Source organism: Oncorhynchus mykiss, chromosome 23 (genome assembly GCF_013265735.2).
Source record: "Oncorhynchus mykiss isolate Arlee chromosome 23, USDA_OmykA_1.1, whole genome shotgun sequence".
In the NCBI taxonomy this organism is placed as follows: domain Eukaryota; kingdom Metazoa; phylum Chordata; class Actinopteri; order Salmoniformes; family Salmonidae; genus Oncorhynchus; species Oncorhynchus mykiss.
Genome location: NC_048587.1, coordinates 25,167,355 through 25,192,573, shown reverse-complemented (window position 1 = coordinate 25,192,573; position 25,219 = coordinate 25,167,355). Strand labels below are relative to the sequence as shown.

Below are 25,219 nucleotides of genomic sequence, written 5' to 3'. Positions count from 1 at the left end.
TTAATCAACCTTTCAATAAAACGGTGTAGACTAATAATTAAGTGTGTAGCCTATGTTCAGGAATTAGTCATTGTAGTAGGCTAAACACCTTAGAACGGCCTAAACATAAAACAAAAACAACATTTTAGGCTACCAGGAAATCATCTGACTTTAATTCTCTTCACTTTATGTGCTATGTGTCAAGTCCCTGTTTATTATATATATATTAGACCTATTACACTTATGCTAGTATCCTACTTGTGCGATGTCACTTTAATTTCAATACGTAGGCGTGTTTACAGGAAAAACAGAGAATCAGAGAAAATTAATATCATGGAACGTTCAGCAGCTATCATCATTACGAATTGAGGGATGTAGATGATGCGCCGCTCTGCAGTAATGCTCACTCCTACCTGCCTGATGTAGATTCATGTAGAATATGCGCCCCGTGGGACGGACCAGGCCTACTTCGCTCATAGCGACTTTTGTACAACAGCATCATTGGCCGGGCAGCAAGATTAATATTTTCGTAAGAGGTTTGCGGCAAGGAAGATAGTCTTCGTTTTCATATCCACTTCTCATTAACACCAGCGAATAAAAACACAGTTTTTTTTCTCAGCCAATAAACCATATAATTCATCAAGACGCTGCGAGATCACATTTCCTACATCTCTACGGTAAGAATGTATCTGCTTTGATGATGCCACTTCTATTCATATGGCAGCCTGAGCCTAGTGAACAAACAAAAAAACAGTTCTGAGATAGCTCTCTAATGTAGACCGAACCAATATAGCCTACCCAACCAATCATGTTTTACAATTCAAGCCGTGTCAACGAGCACTGTGAATAGGCCTAGCGCATTTATATATGGCAGATGTCAAAACATCTATTCTCATATTGTCCATGCAGCAGGCATATTGTGTGCTAGCTTTGAATGCAACATGAATAATTCGAGTTCCTTAAATTGGCATGATACGAGGGTGGCGACGTCTACACTACAGTACGTAGAGCAAACCCGTTCCTCTTGCGACCACCAAGAATGTTCACGAATGCATTCATTGATAACGTTTGATCACTGTGGATCTAACCCTGTTTAAAATGCACTTTTCTGAGCCTTCAGAAGCTCATATTCACCTGCAGTATCTTACACCGTCACTAAGGACAGGGTGTTGAGGTTAGCCCACCAGGTTTAGACGGAATTAGGCAGGGGCGAGGAGCAGATACACATTGGATATTTATTTGTAGGCTACCCAAATACAGCAGCAGGTTGCCTAATGTCACAACTGTGGTTCACCCTTGACCACCTTCAATGATAGAGACATGTGCATCTTTTAAAAGTAGATATTCTAGCTGTGTATCTAAGAAATTGCTCGATATTGTAATTGGTAGGGGTGCAGTAGATATGTTATCTATTGACATGGGTTTCTACAAGGGCTGGCAAACCATGCCAATATATCCTCCAAACACCACCTTCGAGGGCATTATCACTTTTATACAACGGGTTATATTAACATAATGATTGACATATTTTCATTAAAAAACGTTATTTTGCTGAATTTATTCATGCCATTTAATCCTTCCACAAGATATATCCCCGACACAAATCTAGGGTTGCTACCCAAGCCAGGCTGGTCGTTAAGTATTTTTGTTCTATAGCTATGGACGTGACCCAAACGTTTCGTAATAAATGTTCTATTGCAATGGTTATTTGGAGAAATGTATTTCTAGTGACATTTAATTGGAGACATTCATAACAATTAGCTAATGATGCGATATTTCACCTGGCATAGAAAATGTGCTCTCCTCAGGACACTGTTCTTCAGAGGAGCTAGCCAACACCACAGCTAATTCACTCACGTCAAACCGAAGCTGGGTAGACTGCAAACTAGCTTCATTTCGTTTCGTTTTACCTGTTTTCTATTGACATTTCTTTGTATATAGCCATAAAAACTATGCTGATTCAGGATTTCGACTGGCTGATAAAAGCTGCCTGCCTGTATTTCTCCTGCCGACTCCCAACCCCTACATGTTCTTTTCTGTATTTACTATGGGACTATTTCATCCTTCCACAAAATATAGTCCCGACACAAATGTAGGGTTGCTACCCAATCCGGGTGGTCGTTCATTCCATTGGTTCGGTTGCCAGAGACCGACCCAGTCGTTCAGTCTTTTTGTTCTGTGTGTATGAACATGACTCAGTCGTTCATTCTAAATGTTCCATTGCCATACTGGCTGGCAACGTTCTTATCCCTTGCTTGCTATTGCTACAGTTCCTTGCAAAAGTATTCATCCCCCTTGGCGTTTTTCCCACTTTGTTCTATTACAACCTGTAATTTAAATCGATTTTTATTTGGATTTCAAGTAATGGACATACACAAAATAGTCCAAATTGGTGATGTGAAATGGGGAAAAATAACTTGTTATTTTTTATTTTTTTTAAACAGAAAAGTGCTGCGTGCATATGTATTCACCCCCTTTGTAATGAAGCTCCCAAATAAGATCTGGTGCAACCAATTTCCTTCAGAAGTCACATAATTAGTTCATAAAGTCCACCTGTGTCCAATCTAAGTGTCACATGATCTGTCACATGATCTCAGTATATATACACCTGTTCTGAAAGGCCCCAGAGTCTGCAACACCACTAAGCAAGGGGAACCACCAAGCAAGTGGCACCATGAAGACCAAGAAGCTCTCCAAACAGGTCAGGGACAAACTTGTGGAGAAGCACAGATAAGGGTTGAGTTATAAAACAAATAACAGAAATGTTGAACATCCCATGGAGCACCATTAAATCCATTATTAAGAAAAGGAAAGAATATGGCACCACAACAAACCTACCAAGAGAGGGCCAGGCAAGGAGGGCATTAATCAGAGAGGCAACAAAGAGACCAAAGATAACCCTGAGGGAGCTGCAAAGCTCCACAGCGGAGATTGGAGTATCTATCCTTAGGACCACTTTAAGCCGTACACTCCACAGAGCTGGGCTTTACTGAAGAGTGGCCAGAAAAAAGGCATTACTTAAAGAAAAAAATAGCAAACATATTTGGTGTTCTCCAAAAGGCATGTTGGAGACTCCCCAAACAAATGGAAGTAGGTACTCTGATCAAATGAGACTAAAATTTAGCTTTTTGGCCATCAAGGAAAACGCTATGTCTGGTGCAAACCCAACACCTCCCATCACCCCGAGATCATCATCCCCACAGTGAAGCATGGTGGTGGCAGCATCATGCTGTGGGGATGTTTTTCATTGGCAGGGACTGGGAAACTGGTCAGATTTGAAGAAATGATGGATGGCACTAAATATAGGGACATTCTTGAGGGGAAACCTGTTTCAGTCTTCCAGAGATTTGAGACTGGGACGGAGGGTTCACCTTCCAGCAGGACAATGACCCAAAGCATACTGCTAAAGCAACACTTGAGTGGTTTAAGGGGAAACATTTAAATGTCTTTGAATGGCCTAGTCAAAGCCCAGACCTCAATCCAATTGAGTATCTGTGGTATGACTTAAAGATTCCTGTACACCAGCGGAACCCATCCAACTTGAAGGAGCTGGAGCAGTTTTGCCTTGAAGAATGGGCAAAAATCTCACAAAAAATATTTTGCATCTTCAAAGTGGTAGGCATGTTGTGTAAATCAAATTATACAAACCCCACAAAAATCTATTTTAATTCCAGGTTGTAAGGCAACAAAATAGGAAAAATGCCAAGGGGGGTAAATACTTTCGCAAACCTTTGTAGCTAGCCAACTACGGCTAATTTACAGTCAAGTCCAACAGTGCAGACATAATAACAACAGTAGCTGCATTTGTTTAAGCTGTTTGCTAGTGACATTTATTTGGAGACATCCGTAACAATTACCTAATGAGGTACGATTTCGCCTGGCATAGAAAATGTGCTCTCTCTTTAGGACACTGTTATTTAGGGGAGCTAGCCAACAACACAGCTAACGCAATAACTTCCAACTGAAGCTGGAAACACTGCAAACTAGCTGCACTTCGTTTCGTTTGACATTTTTTCAATTGACATTTCTTTGTATACATCCATAAAAATGATGCCAGCTGATTCATGATTTCGACTGGCTGAGAAAAGCTGCCTGGCTCTCTCTCGGCCCGAATCCCGAACCATACACGTTCTTACTATGGGACAGTTGGAGATCGAATCTGAATATTGAAACAATGTTGCAAATGTCAGAGAGATAGACAGCAAGGTTTATACAAATCTCTGCTGTTGAAAACTACATGTTAGTCTTAAGGAAATGTGAGATAATGTCTAGATGCTTTTTATTAGTGTAGATCAAGTCTATAACTTCCCTGCCTGGGCTGATGAGACATTGGATTGCGCAGTGAGAGGCAACAGAGTAAAAAGGCATTTCAACTTCATAGCTTTTAACCAATCAGTGTCCAAGGTTTAGACCCACCCATTGTATAAATACATTTATGTGTGCTCTTCATTTAGGTAATATTGATGTTCATAACAGGAGCCTGCATTTAACCTTTCAGACAGGATTCTTGGGGACTGGATTGATTGAATGTGTGCTGTGATTTGTTTACATTCCTTTCTAAAATCAGATAATCTTAACAAAGGCACACCATTGAAAGGATACAGTGGTGCAAAAAAGTATTTAGTCAGCCACCCATTGTGCAAGTTCTCCCACTTAAACAAGATGAGAGAGGCCTGTAATTTTCATCATAGGTACACTTCAACTATGACAGACAAAATTAGAAATAAAATCCAGAAAATCTCATTGTAGGATTTTTAATGAATTTATTTGCAAATTATGGTGGAAAATAAGTATTTGGTCAATAACAAAAGTTTATCAATACTTGTTATATACCCTTTGTTGGCAATGACAGAGGTCAAACGTTTTCTGTAAGTCTTCACAAGGTTTTCACACACTGTTGCTGGTATTTTGGCCCATTCCTCCATGCAGATCTCCTCTAGAGCAGTGATGTTTTGGGGCTGATGCTGGGCAACACAGACTTTCAACCACCTCCAAATATTTTCTATGGGGTTGAGATCTGAAGACTGGCTAGGCCACTCCAGGACCTTGAAATGCTTCTTACAAAGCCACTCCTTCGTTGCCCAGGCGGTGTGTTTGGGATCATTGTCATGCTGAAAGACCCAGCCACGTTTCATCTTCAATGCCCTTGCTGATGGAAGGAGGTTTTCACTCAAAATCTCACGATACATGGCCCCATTCATTCTTTCCTTTACACGGATCAGTCGTCCTGGTCCCTTTGCAGAAAAACAGCCCCAAAGCATGATGTTTCCACCCCCATGCTTCACAGTAGGTATGGTGTTCTTTGGATGCAACTCAGCATTCTTTGTCCTCCAAACACGACGAGTTGAGTTTTTACCAAAACATTCTATTTTTGGTTTCATCTGACTATATGACATTCTCCCAATCTTCTTCTGCATCATCCAAATGCTCTCTAGCAAACTTCAGACGGGCCTGGACATGTACTGGCTTAAGCAGAGGGACATGTCTGGCACTACAGGATTTGAGCCGCTGGCGGTGTAGTGTGTTACTGATGGTAGGCTTTGTTACTTTGGTCCCAGCTCTCTGCAGGTCATTCACATGTTCCCCCCGTGTGGTTTTGGGATTTTTGCTCACCGGTCTTGTGATCATTTTGAACCCACAGGGTGAGAACTTGCGTGGAGCCCCAGATCGAGGGAGATTATCAGTGGTCTTGTATGTCTTCTATTTCCTAATAATTGCTCCCACAGTTGATTTCTTCAAACCAAGCTGCTTACCTATTGCAGATTCAGTCTTCCCAGCCTGGTGCAGGTCTACAATTTTTTTCTGGTGTCCTTTGACAGCTCTTTGGTCTTGGCCATAGTGGAGTTTGGAGTGTGACTGTTTGAGGTTGTGGACAGGTGTCTTTTATACTGATAACAAGTTCAAACAGGTGCCATTAATTACAGTTAACGAGTGGAGGACAGAGGAGCCTCTTAAAGAAGAAGTTACAGGTCTGTGAGAGCCAGAAATTTTGCTTGTTTGTAGGTGACCAAATACTTATTTTCCACCATAATTTGCAAATAAATTCATAAAAAATCCTACAATGTGATTTTCTGGATTTTTTTTCTCATTTCGTCTGTCATAGTTGAAGTGTACCTATGATGAAAATTACAGGCCTCTCTCATCTTTTTAAGTGGGAGAACTTTCACAATTGGTGGCTGACTAAATACTTTTTTGCCCCACTTTCTCTGTTTATTGTGACGAAACCCTATTAGCCTGTATAACAGCAAATAGACTCTAAGGTACATTTGGCAGTAATTGGTCAAATATGTGACATAGGCCGAGCATTGAAATTAATCAGTATTCTCACGCATTAATTATAGATGTTATTCATTCACAATATTAGTGCTGTAATGTCCTTCAGTTCTATCCCTGATCAAATGACGAAAAAAAAGCTAGATCATTTTAGACTGATAAACAGATGCTTAATCCAGAAGTCGATGAATAATATATTGTCTTTTTTCCACACCTGGAGATATGTTGGATGGGATTAGATACGTGTTGCTCAAATGGAGATGATTCATTTCATGATTACTTTTTTCCATGTTCTGATTGTAGTAAGGTAATCACTTCAATAACAGTGTTTTGCAGGTTTGGCTTTTGCTTAATTGCAATTCGGTTAAAGACAGACATTTCAAAGAAATGGCATAGTTTATACTGTATGTGTATTTTGTGTGTAACGTGGACCTTTACAAATACGTACTATTCCCATGGAGTAACAACATTACTCTTTATGCTTTTGATTGGACAAAACATTTTACCAAAGGGTTTTGTATCTCCACAGCATTCAATATACTGTGTCTACTCTTACAAGGAAGAGGAAGGAAGGGCTAATTTAAATAATTTAGCAGAAGTCCTAGTTCAGATTATTAGAATCTTGAGTTACTATTGGTTTAAGTTCACTCAAAATGGTTTAGCATTGACTGAACCTATGTACTAAGCTTATGTACTTCCTCATCTTGACTCAAGTAACCAGTGACTACATTCAGTAATGCTGACCCATTGGCTAAATCCATGCATGAGTATCTCTTCATCTCCTTTTCTTTATCAGCACCAATTTGACACCACAGAATATGTTAAATAAATGTGTAGTTGAATGAATCACTTGTTTTTATTATCTTGAGAGTAATGGTATCACTGCTGTTTCTGTTCACTAGGTTCATACACTTGAACACATACAGAACACGCCCATGGTTGTCCATGGTTGTTATATGAATGTCAAGATCCATTTCCGTGCTCTGACATTGTTTGCTGAAAAGATTCAGATTGCCATCTGCCTGAGGAATAATTCAATGGTTGCCATAGAAGCACAATTATATTACAGCTGTGAAATCTAATCCTGCAGCCTTTACAGTCCCCATCAGGTATGCAGTTGGACATGGGATGGATGAAAAGAGGAGGGAGAGATTAGATGAGAGGGAGTGGATATGGATGAATTGTCCATCTCTGAGGAGAATGAGTCTAGATAGAGGTCAATTCAGCCATTTTCCTGCTAATCTGAAGTGGGAATTGGCTGTGAACTGTTTACCATTCCATCAATAGGGAGGACACTGGGAAGCCGTGTTCACTTCACTTTGTTTGCAAATCGTAAGAAATAAACACAAAGGCTACATTGCCCATCTTTCATTATTCCTATTCTGCTTGGAGTATGCTGCAAGATTTTGTCTTTCGTTCATTAAAATCTTTACAAGGATTGAGTTGCATAGTATTGTGTTAAAGTGTCTGGCTTATATAAAAATATATTAAATCTCATAGAAAATGTAGTTTATTTTGAACTGCCCTGTATACCCATATGTGCTGATACAATCCACATGGTTTATGTTTCAACCCCTGGTAGTATGCTCCTACTTGGCTCATTTGGCATATATTGCAGACCATAATTGCAAACCACCCTGACTGACAATTGCAAACCACCCTGGTGTGTGTTCTACTAAATCTAAGATTGAAGGGTGCATCTGAGCTTATTGCTACTATACATCTGTTTGTGAGCAGCTGGGTAATTACAATTGGGATGAAGTTAAGAGGCACTAGAATGCTGTTACATATTTTATTTAGTCTGCCTTGTGTCCTTGAAGTAGGATGCTTAAGAAGTATTCTGTTACTAAGAGGCCTGTTGGAGTGAGAGAAAGTAAAATGGAGAGAGAGAAGAGGCAGAGAGACCTTGTATGCACTTGTGTGCATATGCATAGGCTAAATCTGTCCCTGGAGGAGAGGAAACATGACACATTGAAGTATCAACCTGAGTTTGCATGTTACAATGCATTAGTCACACTGGAGCAAACTAAGTTGATGAGTTATGCCTGCCTTTCACTTCCCTGTAGGGAAAGCTGTGGGAGGAGGTTGGCTTTCCAAAAAAATACACAACAACGTTTCCGTGTAATCATAATGATGAACTGTGTGGGAATGGAATTGCCCATGCTCCTTATATGGATTGTGGGATGTGGGACTGGGATGTGTCAGTTATAGTGCACTGCCTTGCAAAACCTCTGTCTCTGTTATCATCATTGGGCCTTGCTATAAGATTACTGTAATAGACTGTTTATAGCAGCATCACAAAGCGCAAGGTCATCAAAAGGACATCAGTTGTACATCAGATATCATTAAACAACTTGATGTGTCCTGATCTGACTCAGTGGAGAGGATGTTCATTTATAGGGAATGCCAGTGGTAAATGGAGTAAATGTTGAGGGAGAAGAAGGAAGTGTCTTTTCACTTTACTGTGCCCGTCTGCAAGCTAACACAAAGAGCTGTTTCTTTAAAACGTAACTTAAGCAGTTCATGAAACCCGGCTGTGAGAAGCTAATTTGAAACATTTGAAAAGATGACGGTGCTGCGTAGTTCTTGAATGGCATCCTAGAAACTGAAACTGTAAAGTACAGTATGTTTTATGATTCCCGTGTGGCCCAGTTGGTAGAGCATGGCACTTACAACGCCAGAGTTGTTTGATTCGCACGCAGGGCCAGTACGAAAAATGTATGCACTCACTACTGTAAGTCACTCTGTGTAAGAGCGTATGCAAATTTACTAAATTGTAAAATAATTATGACACTACTTACCATGTATTTCCCATCATTGTGGAATAACTGTAATGTTTATTTTTCAGCATGATGAACACGTGAAGAGTTCTGATAAAGTTGGACCCCACGTTGTAGGAGGATACATTGAGTTGTAATTGTAATGATTATGTTTGCCGGTTCCTGGTCCCGCCTTGGCTGTGGCCTAGAAGTGTAATTTTTGGTCCCCTAAAACTCAAGGGTGGGGATCTCTGGAGTCATTGGTTGAGGTTTGCTTTGCTCGTCCATCCACACTCTAAATCGATCACAGTCGTTTATGACATGAAATGCAATATCTGTGATGAATATGTATCTAGCATTAGCATTTCAATGGCACATCTCCACACATCCACTTGGCAAAACCTCATCAAACGTCCCCACACATCCGTGTTCAGTATGTCTAGAAACCACAACTACAGATGTTAGTGACAAGGAATGTTAAACACCTTACCATAAGATCAGCTGTTCTCTGTGAACCTATAGCTTGATTTCCTATCCTGCATCCCAGAAATATATCTACATGCACGTGGAACAGCCCTTTTATTAACTCTTTCTGCTTAAAGACGCCTCGTAGTGGAGCAACTAGCAAGACACTTCCCTTAAAATACAACATAATATTTTGTCATTAACTAAGAAGCCTACAATGCATTTGTAATTCCAACACCGGCGTTTAAAATGTCACATTATTTTGAAATATTTTCCAACCAATGTTTTGGCTGCTATGTGTAGACTATGCATGGCTTATGCACTACTTGATGATGTGTGTTTGTAAGTAAGTATGAATGAATGATCAAGTCACAGAGGAGTACTACACGATGACTTCACACATACAATCTTAATGACTGGCATATGTCCTCTCTCTTAGTCAATGGGCAAATTGAGTAATTATTCTGGCCTATAGCATGTGTCTACTTTACACTGTAAAACCTTTCCCTGTAATGTGATACGCCATCACATCTGGTTTGCACATAGTGGGACTATCCTTTGTTTTTCAACAGGACAATGACCCAACACACCTCCGGGCTGTGTAAGGGCTTTTTGAATTAAGGAGAGTGATGGAGTCCTGCATCAGGTTGAGAATGTGTGTATAGACACACACACACACACACACACACACACACACACACACACACACACATACAAAAAGTCCTCAATCTACACACAATACCCCATAATGTCAAAGGATAAAACAGGTTTTAATTATTTTTTGCAAACTTCTATCATATGTACATAAGTATTTAGACTCTTTACTCTGTACTTTGTTGAAGCACCTTTGGCAGCGATTACAGCCTCTAGTCTTCTTGGGTATGACTCTACAATCCTGGCACAACTGTATTTGGGTAGTTTCTCCAATTCGTCTCTGCAGATCCTCTCAAGCTCTGTCAGGTTGGATGAGGAGCTTTGCTCCACAGCTATTTTCAGGTCTCTACAGACATGTTTGGGCTCTGGCTGGGCCACTCAAAGACATTCAGAGAGTTGTCCCGAAGCCACTCCTGCGTTGTCTTGGCTGTGTGCTTAGGGTTGTTGTCCTGTTGGAAGGTGAACCTTTGCCCCAGTCTGAGGTCCTGAGCAGGTTTTCATGAATGATTTCTCCTGTACTTTGCTCCATCTTTCCCTCAATCCTGACTAGTCTCCCAGTCCCTGCCGCTGAAATACATCCCCACAGCATGATGCTGCAACAACCATGCTTCACCGTAAGGATGGTATTGGCTAGGTGATCAGCGGTGTCTGGTTTCCTCCAGACGTGACGCTTGGCATTCAGGCCAAAGAGCTCAATCTTGGTTTCCTCAGACCAGAGAATCTTGTTTATCATGGTCTGAGAGTCCTTTAGGTGCCTTTTTGCAAATTCCAAGCTAGCTGTCATTTGCCATTTTACTGAGAAGTGGTTTCCGTCTGGCCACTCTACCATAAAGACCTGATTGGTGGAGTGCTGCAAAGATGGTTATCCTTCTGGCAAGGTTCTCCCATCTTCAGATTAACTCTTTCAGAGTGACCATTGGGTTCTTGGTAACCTCCCTGACCAAGTCCCTTCTTCCCTGATTGCTCAGTTTGGCCAGGCGGCCAGCTCTAGGAAGAGACAATGCCTCGACACAATGCTGTCTTGGAGCTCTACTGACAATTTCTTTAACCTCATGGCTTGGTTTTTGCTCTGCCATGCACTGTCAACTGTGGGACCTTATATAGACAGGTGGACTCCAATCAAGTTGTAGAAACATCTCAAGGATGATCAATGGAAACAGGATGCACCTGAGCTCAATTTTGAGTATCATAGCAAATGGTCTGAAAATAGTTATGTAAATAATTTTGAATACATTTGCTGATATGTCTAAAAAACTGTTTTCGCTTGGTGATTATAGGGTATTGTGTGTAGATGAGGAAAAACATTTATTTAATCCATTTTAAAATAAGGCTGTAATGTAACAAAATGTGGAAATAGTCATGTGGTCTGAATTATTTCCGAATGCACTGTAAGAATTCCCACTGTAATGATTCTAACATACATTTTATAATCACCTTTGGCAGTGACTACAGCTGTGGGTCTTTCTCTTTAACTATCCAAAAGCTTTGCACACTTGGATTGTACATTATCTGCTTATTATTATTTTCAAAATGCTTCAAGCTCTGTCAAATTGGTTGTTGATCATTGCTAGACAACCATATTCAAGTCTTGCCATAGATTTTCTAGCAGATTTAAGTCAAAACTGTATCTTGGCCACTCAGGAACAATCAGTCTTCTTGGTAAGCAAATCCAGTGTAGGTTTGGCCTTGTGTTTTATTGTTTATTGTTATTGCCCAGCTGAAAGGTGAATTCATCTCCCAGTGTCTGTTGGAAAGCAGACTTACCAGGTTTGCTTGTGCTTAGCTCCATTTGGTTTATTATTTTCCTGAAAAACTCCTGACATAGTGTATGCTTAGCGATATTCCATGTTAGGGCAATGTGACTGATCTAGCCCCAGATAATAGTTGGTTATTGATATTCACATATTTTTTAATTGCAAGTAATGCTTTACTTCATTCCCTTCCTCGTCTGTAAATAATATCATAGTGACGTAACGTTAGTAAATGTCCAGTAGAAAGCTAAAGCAGCATTATCTTTCCAGCTCCATACATTATTCACAGGGCCATTTCTGTCTGGATACACTATGATTCATATTTGACTGACAGCTTCTCTAATGTGATTTGTTTGTGCACGACCTGGTCAGGGGGTGGGGCTGTGCCATCAGTGACGGTCCTTGGTCAGTGTGGGGTTCCTGTTACTATATCTGCTGGGCTCTTGCAGGCTACTGTGCACAACATGGTGATCAAGGATTGAGGGCAATGTTTTATCAAATCAAATTTATTTATATCAGCCCATCAGCTGATATCTCAAAGTGCTGTACAGAAACCCAGCCTAAAACCCCAAACAGCAAGCAATGCAGGTGTAGAAGCACGGTGGCTAGGAAAAACTCCCTAGAAAGGCCAAAACCTAGGAAGAAACCTAGAGAGGAACCAGGCTCCAACCAGGTGGAGATTATAACAGAACATGGCCAAGATGTTCAAATGTTCATAAATGACCAGCATGGTCAAATAATAATAAGGCAGAACAGTTGAAACTGGAGCAGCAGCACGGTCAGGTGGACTGGGGACATCAAGGAGTCATCATGTCAGGTAGTCCTGGGGCATGGTCCTAGGGCTCAGGTCCTCCGAGAGAGAGAAAGAAAGAGAGAATTAGAGAAAGCATATGTGGGGTGGGTTTTATCATGTTTAGCCTTGCTTGTTATTGTGCAATTGTTCATCTACAATTTAGTTTTTTCACATTCTTGGATTACAAGTGCGGAGTGCAATTGAAATAACTTTACTATATTTTGTGACGTTCAGTGCTGTTGTACTTGACAAATCACTCATTTGTCATTAGGCAATGCTCTTTAGATCATTGTGTTGCCATCACAAAAACAACTCCCATTCTCCATGGGGGGTCCAGGAAGATTATGTATGCTCTCGCTGTCCTTGGCTGAGCCATACCATAAGAAAACGTTTTCATGGTTTGTCATGGTATAGAAACAGACGGACACAATAGTCACAAAATGTTGTACTGTGTCTACTAAATCATCAGGGAATAGATTATGACCTTGTGATTTGTGATAGTGTCGCTTTTTTTCTCTCAGACATGTATGTTGTAGTCTCATCAGTAAACTGGTCTAGCTACAATATGGGTTTAATGAACACTGCTTCAATTAGTGAAATGTATACTTCGGCCAATTTTTTGTATTACATTAGGAACATGTGGATTTATTAGTTTGTATATTTTTGTTGCTGCGAAACAGTGCACCTAGATGCATTCAGGGTCAATCCACTTAAAACCCTTTTGAAAATATAAAGTAATTTGTATGTTGGCATACACTAATAGATGGTAAACAGCTTCCATATGTTGCGTGGGTCAATATGTGCTTAATTTGACTCAATCAAATCAAGTAAACTAGGGATGCACCGATATGACATCTTTGTCCAATACCGATATCGAATATTTTCCTTGCCCCCCCAAAAATGATTACGATAACGGATATTTAAAATTTTTGTGGCCTTTTAAGCATTCTAGTACAGTTAAATAGTTAACACACACACACACATCTCAGTGCAAGAGGCATCACTACAGTCCCTGGTTCAAATCCGGGCTGTATCACATCCGGCCCTGATTGGGAGTCCCGTAGGGCAGTGCACAATTGGCCCAGCGTCGTCCGAGTTTGGCCATCATTGTAAATAATAATTTGTTCTTAACTGTCTTGCCTTGTTAAATAAAGGTTACACACACCACATACACACCAAACCACACTGACCAAAAAGTTATTTTGTTGGCATTTACGTATGTCCCCATTACCAGTAAAACGTAATCAAAACCTATTTCTTTCACTTACTTGCTGTGCTGTTTCGTTGTTCATTTGTTCAGTCTCAACCAGGATTTCATCATACATGTCAACCATTGAAGTTTCAGCTCTGTCTGTCCTTGGCCTCTCTTCCTCAATGCGCACTGTCACCATGTCCGTTTCCATCTTGTCCAGCTGTGTAGTGTACAATATGTAACTCTTCACGTAAACCCTTTTTCTTGTCTGCATCGAAGTAGCGGTCCTTGTACCTAGCAGTGAGCATGGTGGCGACACAGTAAAGAGGCTCAGAGAGAATACCACCGAATCGCTTGTTCACAGCCTCAAGAAAGGTTGTATGATTTAACCCCACGGTGTGTGTCGGCAGTTTTGTTGAGCAGGCATTTCAATGCCATGATAGAGGGTATCACGCCTGCTGCAGACGCAGTTGTCGTGTCTCTGACTATGATTAAATGATATGACATGCTATTTTATCAAATCAATTACCTAACGTTTAATTGATTACGTGATTTAATTAAACCATGCAACAATTAAGCCATTAATAACTTGGGGCACCACGGAAACATTCATATATATATATAGGTTGGTTATCTCCCGAATCCACTCTCTTAAAGATCTGAAGATCTTTACTATCAATAGCAGCCAATTATTAATCGTCACGTTATTCAGTCTCATATTCTTCCGGTGCCGACAGAGATGGCCGCCTCGCTTCGTGTTCCTAGGAAACTATGCAGTATTTAGTTTTTTTTACGTGTTATTTCTTACATTGGTACCCCAGGTAAACTTAGGTTTTATTACATACGGTCGGGAGGAACTACTGGATATAAGAGCAACGTCAACTCACCATCATTACGACCAGGAATACGACTTTCCCTAAGCGAATCCTCTGTTTTGCCCACCACCCAGGACAATGGATCGGATCCCAGCCAGCGAAACAAAACAACGATGCCTTAAAAGGGGCAGACGAAGCGGTCTTCTGGTCAGGCTCCGGAGACGGGCACATCGCGCACCGCTCCCGAGCATACTACTCGCTAATGTCCAGTCTCTTGACAACAAGGTTGATGAAATCCGAGCAAGGGTAGCATTCCGGAGAGACATAAGAGACTGTAACGTTCTTTGCTTCACGGAAACATGGCTCACTTGAGACACGCTATCGGAGTCGGTACAGCCAGCTGGTTTCTTCATGCATCGCACCGACAGAAACTAGCATCTTTCTGGTAAGAAGAGGGGGCGGGTATGCCTAATGATTAACGAGAGGTGGTGTGATCATAACAACATACAGGAACTCAAGTCCTTCTGTTCACCTGACTTCCTCACAATCAAATGTCGACCGCATTACCTACCAAGAAAACTCTCTTCGATTATAATCACAGCAACATATATTCCACCCCAAGCAGACACATCGATGGCCCTAAACAAACTTTATTTGACTCTATGTTAACTGTAAACCACAGATCCTGAGGCTGCATTCATTGTAGCTGAAAACAAGACTCCCTATATTCTATCAGCATATCGATTGTGCTACCAGGGCTGGTAAAACCCTGGATCATTGTTATTCTAACTTCCGCAACGCATATAAGGCCCTCCCCCGCCATCCTTTCGGAAAAGCTGACCACGACTCCATTTTGTTGCTTCCAGCCTATAGACAGAGACTAAAACAGGAAGCCCCCGCGCTCAGGTCTGTTCAAAGCTGTTCCGACCAATCGGATTCCACGCTTCAAGATTGCTTCGATTACGTGGATTGGGATATGCTCCGCATTGCGTCAAACAACAACATTGACGAATACGCTGATTCGGTGAGCGTGTTTATTAGCAAGTGCATCAGTGATGTCGTACCCACATCAACTATTAAAACCTACTTAAACCAGAAACCGTGGATTGATGGCAGAATTCGCGCCAAACTGAAAGGGCGAACCACTGCTTTTAATCAGGGCAAGGTGACCGGAAACATGACCGAATACAAACAGTGTAACTATTCCCTCTGCAAGGCAATCAAACAAGCTAAGCATCAGTATAGAGACAAAGTAGAGTCGCAATTCAACAGCTCAAACACAAGAGGTATGTGGCAGGGTCTACAGTCTATCAAGGATTACAAAAAGGAATCCAGCCCCGTCGTGGACCAGGATGTCTTGCTCCCAGACAGACTAAACAACTTCTTTGCTCGCTTTGATGACAATACAGTGCCACTGACACGGCCCGCTACCAAAACCTGCGGACTCTCCTTCACTGCAGTCGCCGTGAGTAAAACATTTAAACGTGTTAACCCTCGCAAGGCTGCAGGCCCAGGCGGCATCCCCTACCGCGTCCTCAGAGCATGTGCAGACCTGCTGCCTGGTGTATTTACGGACATATTCAATCAATCCTTATCCCAGTCTGCTGTTCCCACATGCTTCAACAGGGCAACCATTGTTCCTGTTCCCAAGAAAGCTAAGGTAACTGAGCTTAACGACTACCACCCCGTAGCACTCACTTCCGTCATCATGAAATGCTTTAAGAGACTAGTCAAAGACCATATCACCTCCACCCTACCTGACACGCTAGACCCATTCCAATTTGCCTACCGCCCCAATAGGTCCACAGACGACGCAATCGCAACCACACTGCCTTAACCCAACCACACTGCTGTTCATCGACTGCAGCTCAGCATTTAACACCATAGTACCCTCCAATCTCGTCATCAAGCTCGAGACCCTGGGTCTCGACCCCGCCCTGTGCAACTGGGTACTGGACTTCCTGACGGGCCGCCCCCAGGTGGTGAGGGTAGGAAACAACATCCCCACCTCGCTGATCCTCAACACTGGGGCCCCACACGGGTGTGTTCTGAGCCCTCTCCTTTACTCCCTGTTCACCCCCGACTGCATGGTAATGCACGCCTCCAACTCAATCATCAAGTTTGCAGACGACACTACAGGGTTAGGCTTGATTACCAACAACGATGAGACGGCCTACAGGGAGGAGGTGAGGGCCCTCGGAGTGTGGTGTCAGGAAAATAACCTCACACTCAACGTCAACTAAACAAAGGAGCTGATCGTGGACTTCAGGAAACAGCAGAGGGAGTACCCCATCTATCCACATTGACAGGACAGTAGTGGAGAGGGTAGTAAGTTTTAAGTTCCTCGGCGTACACATCACGGACAAAATGAATTGGTCCACCCACACAGACAGCGTGGTGAAGAAGGCGCAGCAGCGCCTCTTCAACCTCAGGAGGCTGAAGAAATTTGTCTCAGAAAAATTACTCACAAACTTTTACAGAATCACAATTGAGAGCATCCTGGCGGGCTGTATTACCGCCTGGTACGGCAACTGCTCCGCCTACAACCGTAAGGCTCTCCAGAGGGTAGTGAGGTCTGCACAACGCATCACCGGGGGCAAACTACCTGCCCTCCAGGACACCTACACCACCCGATGTCACAGGAAGGCCATAAAGATCATCAAGGACATCAACCACCCGAGCCACTGCCTGTTCACCCCGCTATCATCCAGAAGGCGAGGTCAGTACAGGTGCATCAAAGCAGGGACCGAGAGACTGAAAACAGCTTCTATCTCAAGGCCATCAGCCTGTAAAACAGCCACCACTAACATTGAGTGGCTGCTGCCAACATACTGACTCAACTCCCAACACTTTAATAATGGAAAAATGTATGTCAAAATTGTATCTCTAGCCACTTTAACAATGCCACTTAATATAATGTATACATACCCTACATTACTCATCTCAAATGTATATACTGTACTCTATACCATTTACTGCATCTTGCCATCTTTATGTAATACATGTATCACTAGCCACTTTAAACAATGCCACTTTTATATGTTTACATACCCTACATTACTCATCTCATATGAATATACTGTACTCGATACCATCTACTGCATCTTGCCTATGCCGTTCTGTACCATCACTCATTCATATGCAGTTATCTGCACGAACCCTAGCTAATAAGTTGAATCAGCAATACACAAATTGGCTTAATTATTTATTTACTAAATACCTAAATAATCACACAGAATTACATATATACACAGGAAAGATCATACATCGATTACTAATCACTTCATGAAAAGCCCCTAGTGCTAACCCGATATGACGGCTGGTTACACAAAGGAATGGGGTTGGAATGAAAGAGTGGGAAGACTGAGGGACAAAGGGATTGGGTCTCTATCGGACCTTGAGAAGCTATGCTACCGTAAATACAGAATATTATGCCTTCTAATATCCACCCATTCAGAAAACGAAAATGCAAGATATATTTACACTGAGCAAGGTGGGATAGATGGGTCGAAGATGGAAGACTGGTTACCCAGCAGAGATCGCCATTGTCCTGTGAAGAATCTTCTGAAGAATCTTTCTGATCATAGTGTTATAGAGTGGATACGTTAAAGTACCTTGTCTTTATTAGGAGATTGTCTGTCCTTTCCTAGGCCACGTACGTTTTCAGCTGCAGCTGATAGCTCAACGTCTAGGAGGTATCAATTCTTATTTTGTGAATAATCGTCAAAGTTCATACCAAGTTGCCACAATCAGCTCACGCTGTATTCTGGCTTTTCTAGTCGAAAGTCCTAACGTTCGATGACTAGTGACTATATCGACATAACTTGAAACGCTGCTCAGCAAGGAAGAAGCAACTGCTCCAAAACCGCCATAAAAAAGCCAGACTACGGTTTGCAACTACACATGCGCACAAAGAGCATACTTTTTGGAGAAATGTCCTCTGGTCTGATGAAACAAAAATAGAACTGTTTGGCCATAATGACCATCATTATGTTTGGAGGAAAAAGGGGGAGTATTGCAAGCCGAAGAACACCATCCCATCCGTGAAGCACGGTGGTGGCAGCATCATGTTGTGGGGGTGCTTGCTGCAGGAGGGACTGGTGCGCTTCACAAAATAGATGGCATCATGAGGGAGGAAAATTATGTAGATATATTGAAGCAAGATCTCAAGACATCAGTCAGAAAGTTAATATTTGGTCGCAAATGGGTCTTCCCATTTGGGACAATGACCCCAAGCATACTTCCAAGGTTTTGGCAAAATGGCTTAAGGACAACAAAGTCAAGGTATTGGACATGGACATCACAAAGCCCTGACCTCAATCCTATAGAAAATATTTGTGTGGAACTGAAAAAGTGTGTGCGAGCAAGGAGGCCTACAAACCTGAATCAGTTACACCAGCTCTGTCAGGAGGAATGGGCCAAAATTCACCCAACTTATTGTGGGAAGCTTGTGGAAGGCTACCCGAAACGTTTGACCCAAGATAAACAATTTAAAGGCAATGCTACCAAGTACTAATTGAGTGTATGTAAACTTCTGACCCACTGGGAATGTGATGAAAGAAATAAAAGGTTGAAATAAATCATTCTCTCTACTATTATTCTGACATTGCACATTCTTAAAATAAAGTGGTGATCCTAATTGACCTAAGACAGGGAATTTTTACTTTGATTAAATGGCAGGAATTGTGAAACTGAGTTAAAATGTATTTGGCTAAGGTGTATGTTAACTTCCGACTTCAACTGTAGGTATGCACGTCAGTTTGACATCGGTTTTGCACATCGGCTTTAAACTAGACACCGATGCCAATGTTGTAATTTTAGTTACTATCGTCCATTTCCGATATGCTGACCCATATATCGTGCTTCGCTAAAGTAAGCCAATGAACAGTGAAAGTCATGAACTATCAACAGGGATAAGTAACTGTTTGTATAATCTGTGTCAGCAGTTTTAGAATGTGATCATTATCATGTAACCCAATAGATGCTCCTTATCTGTCCCAGGTTCTCGTCCATTATTTTGAATCAGTAGAGAACTGACATTGCACAATTTTTCCTAGAGGCCCCATTTTCCCATCACAGCTCTGTATGAGACGGGTTCTCCAGCTAAGCTCACTGACTCACCTCTGCTCTGTCTCTGTGGCCGGGTGCTAACAATCTGGCTTTGTGTTTCCACTTGTGGGTAGAGGAACTCTGGGGCTGGGAGAGTGAGAGGGGGTGAGTAGGCACTCAGAGCCATGCTTTTTCCTTCGTACACTGCTAGAGCCATAGAGTAACGCCACAGTCAATGCTTTGTTTTGGGCGCTCAGATTCCAAAATGCAACAATGTGTAGCAATACTTAGTTGTTTAGAGCACATTGGAATGAAATACTGTCAATTCCAAATATGTACAGACCTGGGTGTGTTTCGTGTAGATGCCATAATAAAAACAGCATTTTATATGTGTTTGGCTTGGCTGTCATGTAAAACATTTTAAGTATTCAATGTTTCTATTGTTGAGAGATAGAATAACTGATTGTCTATTCCTCACTCTGTTCTGAAATTCTGCCGTGGGTGGGATTAGATTGCATGCTTAACGATTTAATAGCTCTTGAAATTTTCATATTTTGCTTTGCCACACTGTGTGGGCTAGAACAAAGGGGTTTGTCTCAGTGCAGACAAAGGAACAGAATAACACACACATGCACACACACACACTCACTCGTGACTGTGAACACTACACCCCTTCTCTTTCTTTCTCTCTCTTTTCCTCTCTCTATCCTCGACCCTCCCTCCTCTCACCCACACAGTCTAGCATAGTACAATCTCTCCCTACGGTACAGTTCACTCAATCAGACACCCACTCCTGGTGTACACAGGAAGTAGCTTTATTAGTTTGTTCATCTCTTTTATGAAGACTTTTCCTCTGAGTCAGGCCCAAACAATGAGCAAGAGAAACATGTATTTTGACTAACAAGCAAACAGTGGAGTCCAGTGGAGTCCAGGTCATGACTGTATTCATTGAATTCCCTGGACTTTTTAAAGCTATTTTGAATGTACTATATCTGGGGGTGTCACCATAGTAAGGAGGCAATAAGGTTTTCTATAGCCACTTTAATAGCAGCAACCATGGTCCAACCTTTTCTCTTGTCTTCTCTTTCTTCAGGTGGTATGTGTTTATGGAGATCACTGAGCTCGAGACGACTTTTAAACCGTGTAATGACTTGAAACTTGGAAGTCCCCTGAAACCCAGCCCACTGGACCTTAGCTACAGGAACAAAGTGTGTCCTGATCACAACCAATACTTCCCCGGCCAGTCCCACCAGACCCTGCTCCTCTGAGACTATGTGAATGTGGACTGTGTTATGGGTACAGAACCCCAAGGGCCCAGTCAGGAAGAGAATCAGACTTTCAGGTTGCTATGGACTATTGGAACAACTCCTGAATCCTGTCAGCTCTGCTTGGAACTGTGAGTAAACCCTGAGTCAATTTCATTTAAACTCAATCAATTTAGGGAATCAATCTAAATGCCATCTATTAATGCAAAGGGCCCCTTGTTTTCAATTAGGATTTCAAATCAATTCTTGAATTTACTTTGTTGACCATTGACCATTCTTCCGACACAGTGATATAGGAGATTACAAAAACAAGATTATGGTACAGCTTCAATGTCAGTGCATATGATACTGTGACGACTTGTGTGTATGGTTAAACTTAGTGCATGTTGGCTGAAAGCAAATCCCATAACAGAGGCTCAATACAGTATCATGCTTTTGAACTATATTCAAATATTCAACCTTCCATCATCCCACAACAAAGGAAACATCAGTCTGTGTAAACTAGCCATTCCTTTGACAATTGATGCCATAAAGCATATAGTGGTGATTGTGATATTTGTCTGTAGCATGGCCTGCTTCTTACCAGTGAAGCCATCCTTCCCTCTAGTACTGTTGCTGTTTGTCTGATAGGGAAGTTTCCCATTATGGCTGCTAATGCTTTACCCAGGGCCCAGACATGTATCTATTCCAGCCTCTCATCTCTTCGCATCCTCTCCTCCTCTGTTCACACGCTCTTCTGACATATATTTGTTTTGCACTTCCACTGACTGCTCCAGCCAGACAACCATGCTGCTGAATGTGTTTGGGTGTTGCTTTCCACTGTCTTTCTTTTTTCTCTCCTTGTAAAAAAAAAATGCTTTTAGGTTTTATTGATTCATGGAGAAATCTGAAGTTAAATGGATGTGGATTGGGTTGCCACATGAAGATTAATGTTTTATCTTTGTTTCATAAGACAAAGGATACATTATTTTAAATGTTTTTATTTCACTAGGCATGTCAGGAATGAACAAATTCTTATTTACAATGACTGCCTAGCCCGGGCCAATTGTGCACTGCCCTATAGGTCTCCCAATCACCGCCGGATGTGATGCAGCCTGGATTAAAACCAGGTACTGCAGTGACGCCTCTTCCACTGAGATGCAGTGTCTTAGACCTCTGCGCCACTCGGGAGCCACTAGTCTAGCCAATCTGATGAAATCTCTTTGAAATTGGAGACAAGGAAAGATTTCAAGGGCTGTAATGGATTGCTGTATTTTCGATGCCTTTTTTATGCTTGGATACAATTTTGCAGTCCATGTATGTTTGCACCATGTCCATTGGTCAAGAACATACACAAAACATATTTCAATGCTCGCGGATACAGTATACATTGTCCTCTGACATTGGAACCCGTGAGATAGGTTTTAATAATGTATAAACCATACATTTTTTTATCCATTCATTACTGTGTGCCCTTTAGCTGGGTTCATCTGGGTTCTTGTCAGGTTATATACCGTAACGTTTTTCTTTATCCACATGTCAGAGTGGATATTTTGGCAAGTAGGAATTAGGAATTAAAATGCATACTCTTCATCGGATGAAAGCGTCATTCAGTTGTGTGTGTGTGTGTGTGTGTGTGTGTGTGCACAGACATAAAATAGCTTTCAGGGCTTACTGAAGTAAAGTAACAATGAACATTAGGATTTTCCACTCAGGGTTATGGCTGGAATTAATATTTACCCACCTATCAGTGTTGCTGATGGTCAAACTAGATCAGAGGGGATTCATCACATTTAAACAGTTACTTTCACTTCATTTGACACACATACAGTACCAGTCAAAAGTTTGGATGCACCTGCTCATTCAAGGGTTTTTCTTTATTTTTACTATTTTCTAAACTGTAGAATAATAAAAGACATGAAGACATCAACTATGAAATAACACATATGGAATCATGAAGTAACCAAAAAAGTGTTAAACAAATCAAAATATATTTTATATTGTATATTCTTCAAAGTAGCCACCCTTTGCCTTGATGACAGCTTTGCACACTCTTGGCATTCTCTCAACCAGCTTCCAGCTTCCTGAGGTATTCACCTGGAATACATTTCAATTAACAGCTGTGCCTTGTTAAAAGTTCATTTGTGGAATTTCTTTCCTTCTTAATGTGTTTGAGCCAATCGTGTTGTGACAAGGTAGGGGTGGTATTCAGAAGATAGCCTTATTTATTAAAAGACCAAGTCCATATTATGTCAAGAACAGCTCAAATAAGCAAAGAGAAAAGACAGTCCATCATTACTTTAACCTTTCTGATCTCCCCATCCCGGATCCGGGTTCGTGAATACAGACTCAAGCTCATTACCATAACGCAACGTTAACTATTCATGAAAATCGCAAATGAAATGAAATAAATATGCTAGCTCTCAAGCTTAGCCTTTTGTTAACAACACTGTCATCTCAGATTTTCAAAATATGCTTCTCAACCATTGCAAAACAAGCATTTGTGTAACAGTATTGATGGCTAACGTAGCATTTAGCATTAGCATTCAGCTGGCAACATTTACACAAAAAAACAGAAAAGCATTCAAAAAAATAATTTACCTTTGAAGAACTTCAGATGTTTTCAATGAGGAGACTCTCAGATAGCAAATGTTCAGTTTTTCCTGAAAGATTATTTGTTTAGGACAAATCGCTCCGTTTTCTGCGTCACGTTTAGCTATGAAAAAACCCCTGTATCCAGGATTGTGTAAATCTATCAGCAAGCTCATTAGCATAACACAACGTTAACTATTTATGAAAATCGCAAATGAAATGAAATAAATATGCCATCTCTCAAGCTTAGCCTGTTGTAAACAACACTGTCATCTCAGATTTTCAAAATATGCTTCTCAACCATAGGAAAACAATCATTTGTGTAAAAGTAGCTAGCTAGAGTTAGCATTTCGCGTTAGCATTTAGCGTTAGCATTAGCGTTAGCATCCAGCACGCAACATTAACAAAAACATAAAAGCCTTCAAATAAAATCATTTACCTTTGAAGAACTTCTGATGTTTTCAATGAGGATACTCTCAGTTAGATAGCAGATGCTCAGTTTTTCCAAAAAGATTCCTTGTGTATTAGAAATAGCTCCGTTTTATACATCACATTTGGCTACCAAAAAAAATCCATAAATTCAGTCCTCAAAACGCAAACTTTTTTCCAAATTAACTCCATAATATCGACTGAAAACATGGCAAACGTTGTTTAGAATCAATCATCAAGGTGTTTTTCACATATCTCTTCATTGATACATCGTTCTTGGACACATGCTTTCTCCCCTGAATCAAATGGTAAAGTAGAAGCAGCTGGCAATTGCGCACCGAATTCGACGCAGGACACCAGGCGGACACTTGGAAAATGTAGTCTCTTATGGTCAATCTTCCAATGATATGCCTACAAATACGTCACAATGCTGCTAAGACCTTGGGCGAACGACAGAAAGTGTAGGCTCATTCGTTGCGCAATCACAGCCATATAAGGAGAGAATGGAAAACAGAGCTTCAGAAATTCTGCTAATTCCTGGGTGATGCATCATCTTGGTTTCGCCTGTAGAATGAGTTCTGGGGCACTTACAGACAAAATCTTTGCAGATTCTGAAACTTCAGAGTGTTTTCTTTCGACAACTGTCAAGAATATGCATAGTCGAGCATCTTTTCGTGACAAAATATCGTGCTTAAAACGGGAACGTTTTTTATCCAAAAATGAAATAGCGCCCCTAGAGATGCAACTGGTTAAAAAAACACTCAACATTTTTGAGTTTGCTATTTACAAGAAGCATTGCCTGATGAATCATGCCTCGAACAAAAGAGAAGACCTAAGATTAAGAATTGTTGCCTTGCATAAAGCTGGGAAGGGTTACAAAAGTATCTCTAAAAGTCAGTCCATGGTAAGACAAATTGTCTATAAATTGAGAAATTTCAGCACTGTTGCTAATCTCCCTAGGAGTGGCCGTCCTGCAAAGATGACTGCAAGAGCACAACACAGAAGGCTCAATGAGTTTAAGAAGAATCCTAGTGCGTCAGCTAAAGACTTACAGAAATCTCTGGAAGATGCTAGCATCTCTGTTGACGAGTCTACAATCTGTAAAACACTAAACAAGAATGGCGTATATGGGAGGACATCATGGAAGAAGCCATGGCTGTCCAAAAAAACATTGCTGCACGTCTGAAGTTCGCAAAATAGCACCTGGATGTTCCACAGCGCTAC

The 25,219-nt window shown here is 41.3% G+C and overlaps 1 protein-coding gene across 1 annotated transcript in view; it reads left to right on the top strand.

Annotated features, from left to right (window-relative positions):
* The first annotated feature begins 248 nt into the window (after window positions 1–248).
* Window positions 249–25,219, top strand: part of LOC110502487 (receptor-type tyrosine-protein phosphatase epsilon) — a 61,070-nt gene continuing 36,099 nt past the window's right edge. Inside the window, exons 1-2 of the mRNA XM_021580534.2 lie at window positions 249–656; window positions 20,824–21,126. Coding sequence (XP_021436209.1) covers window positions 21,009–21,126 — 118 coding nt within the window. The 5' untranslated portion in view covers window positions 249–656; window positions 20,824–21,008. The remainder of the gene's footprint in view (window positions 657–20,823; window positions 21,127–25,219) is intronic.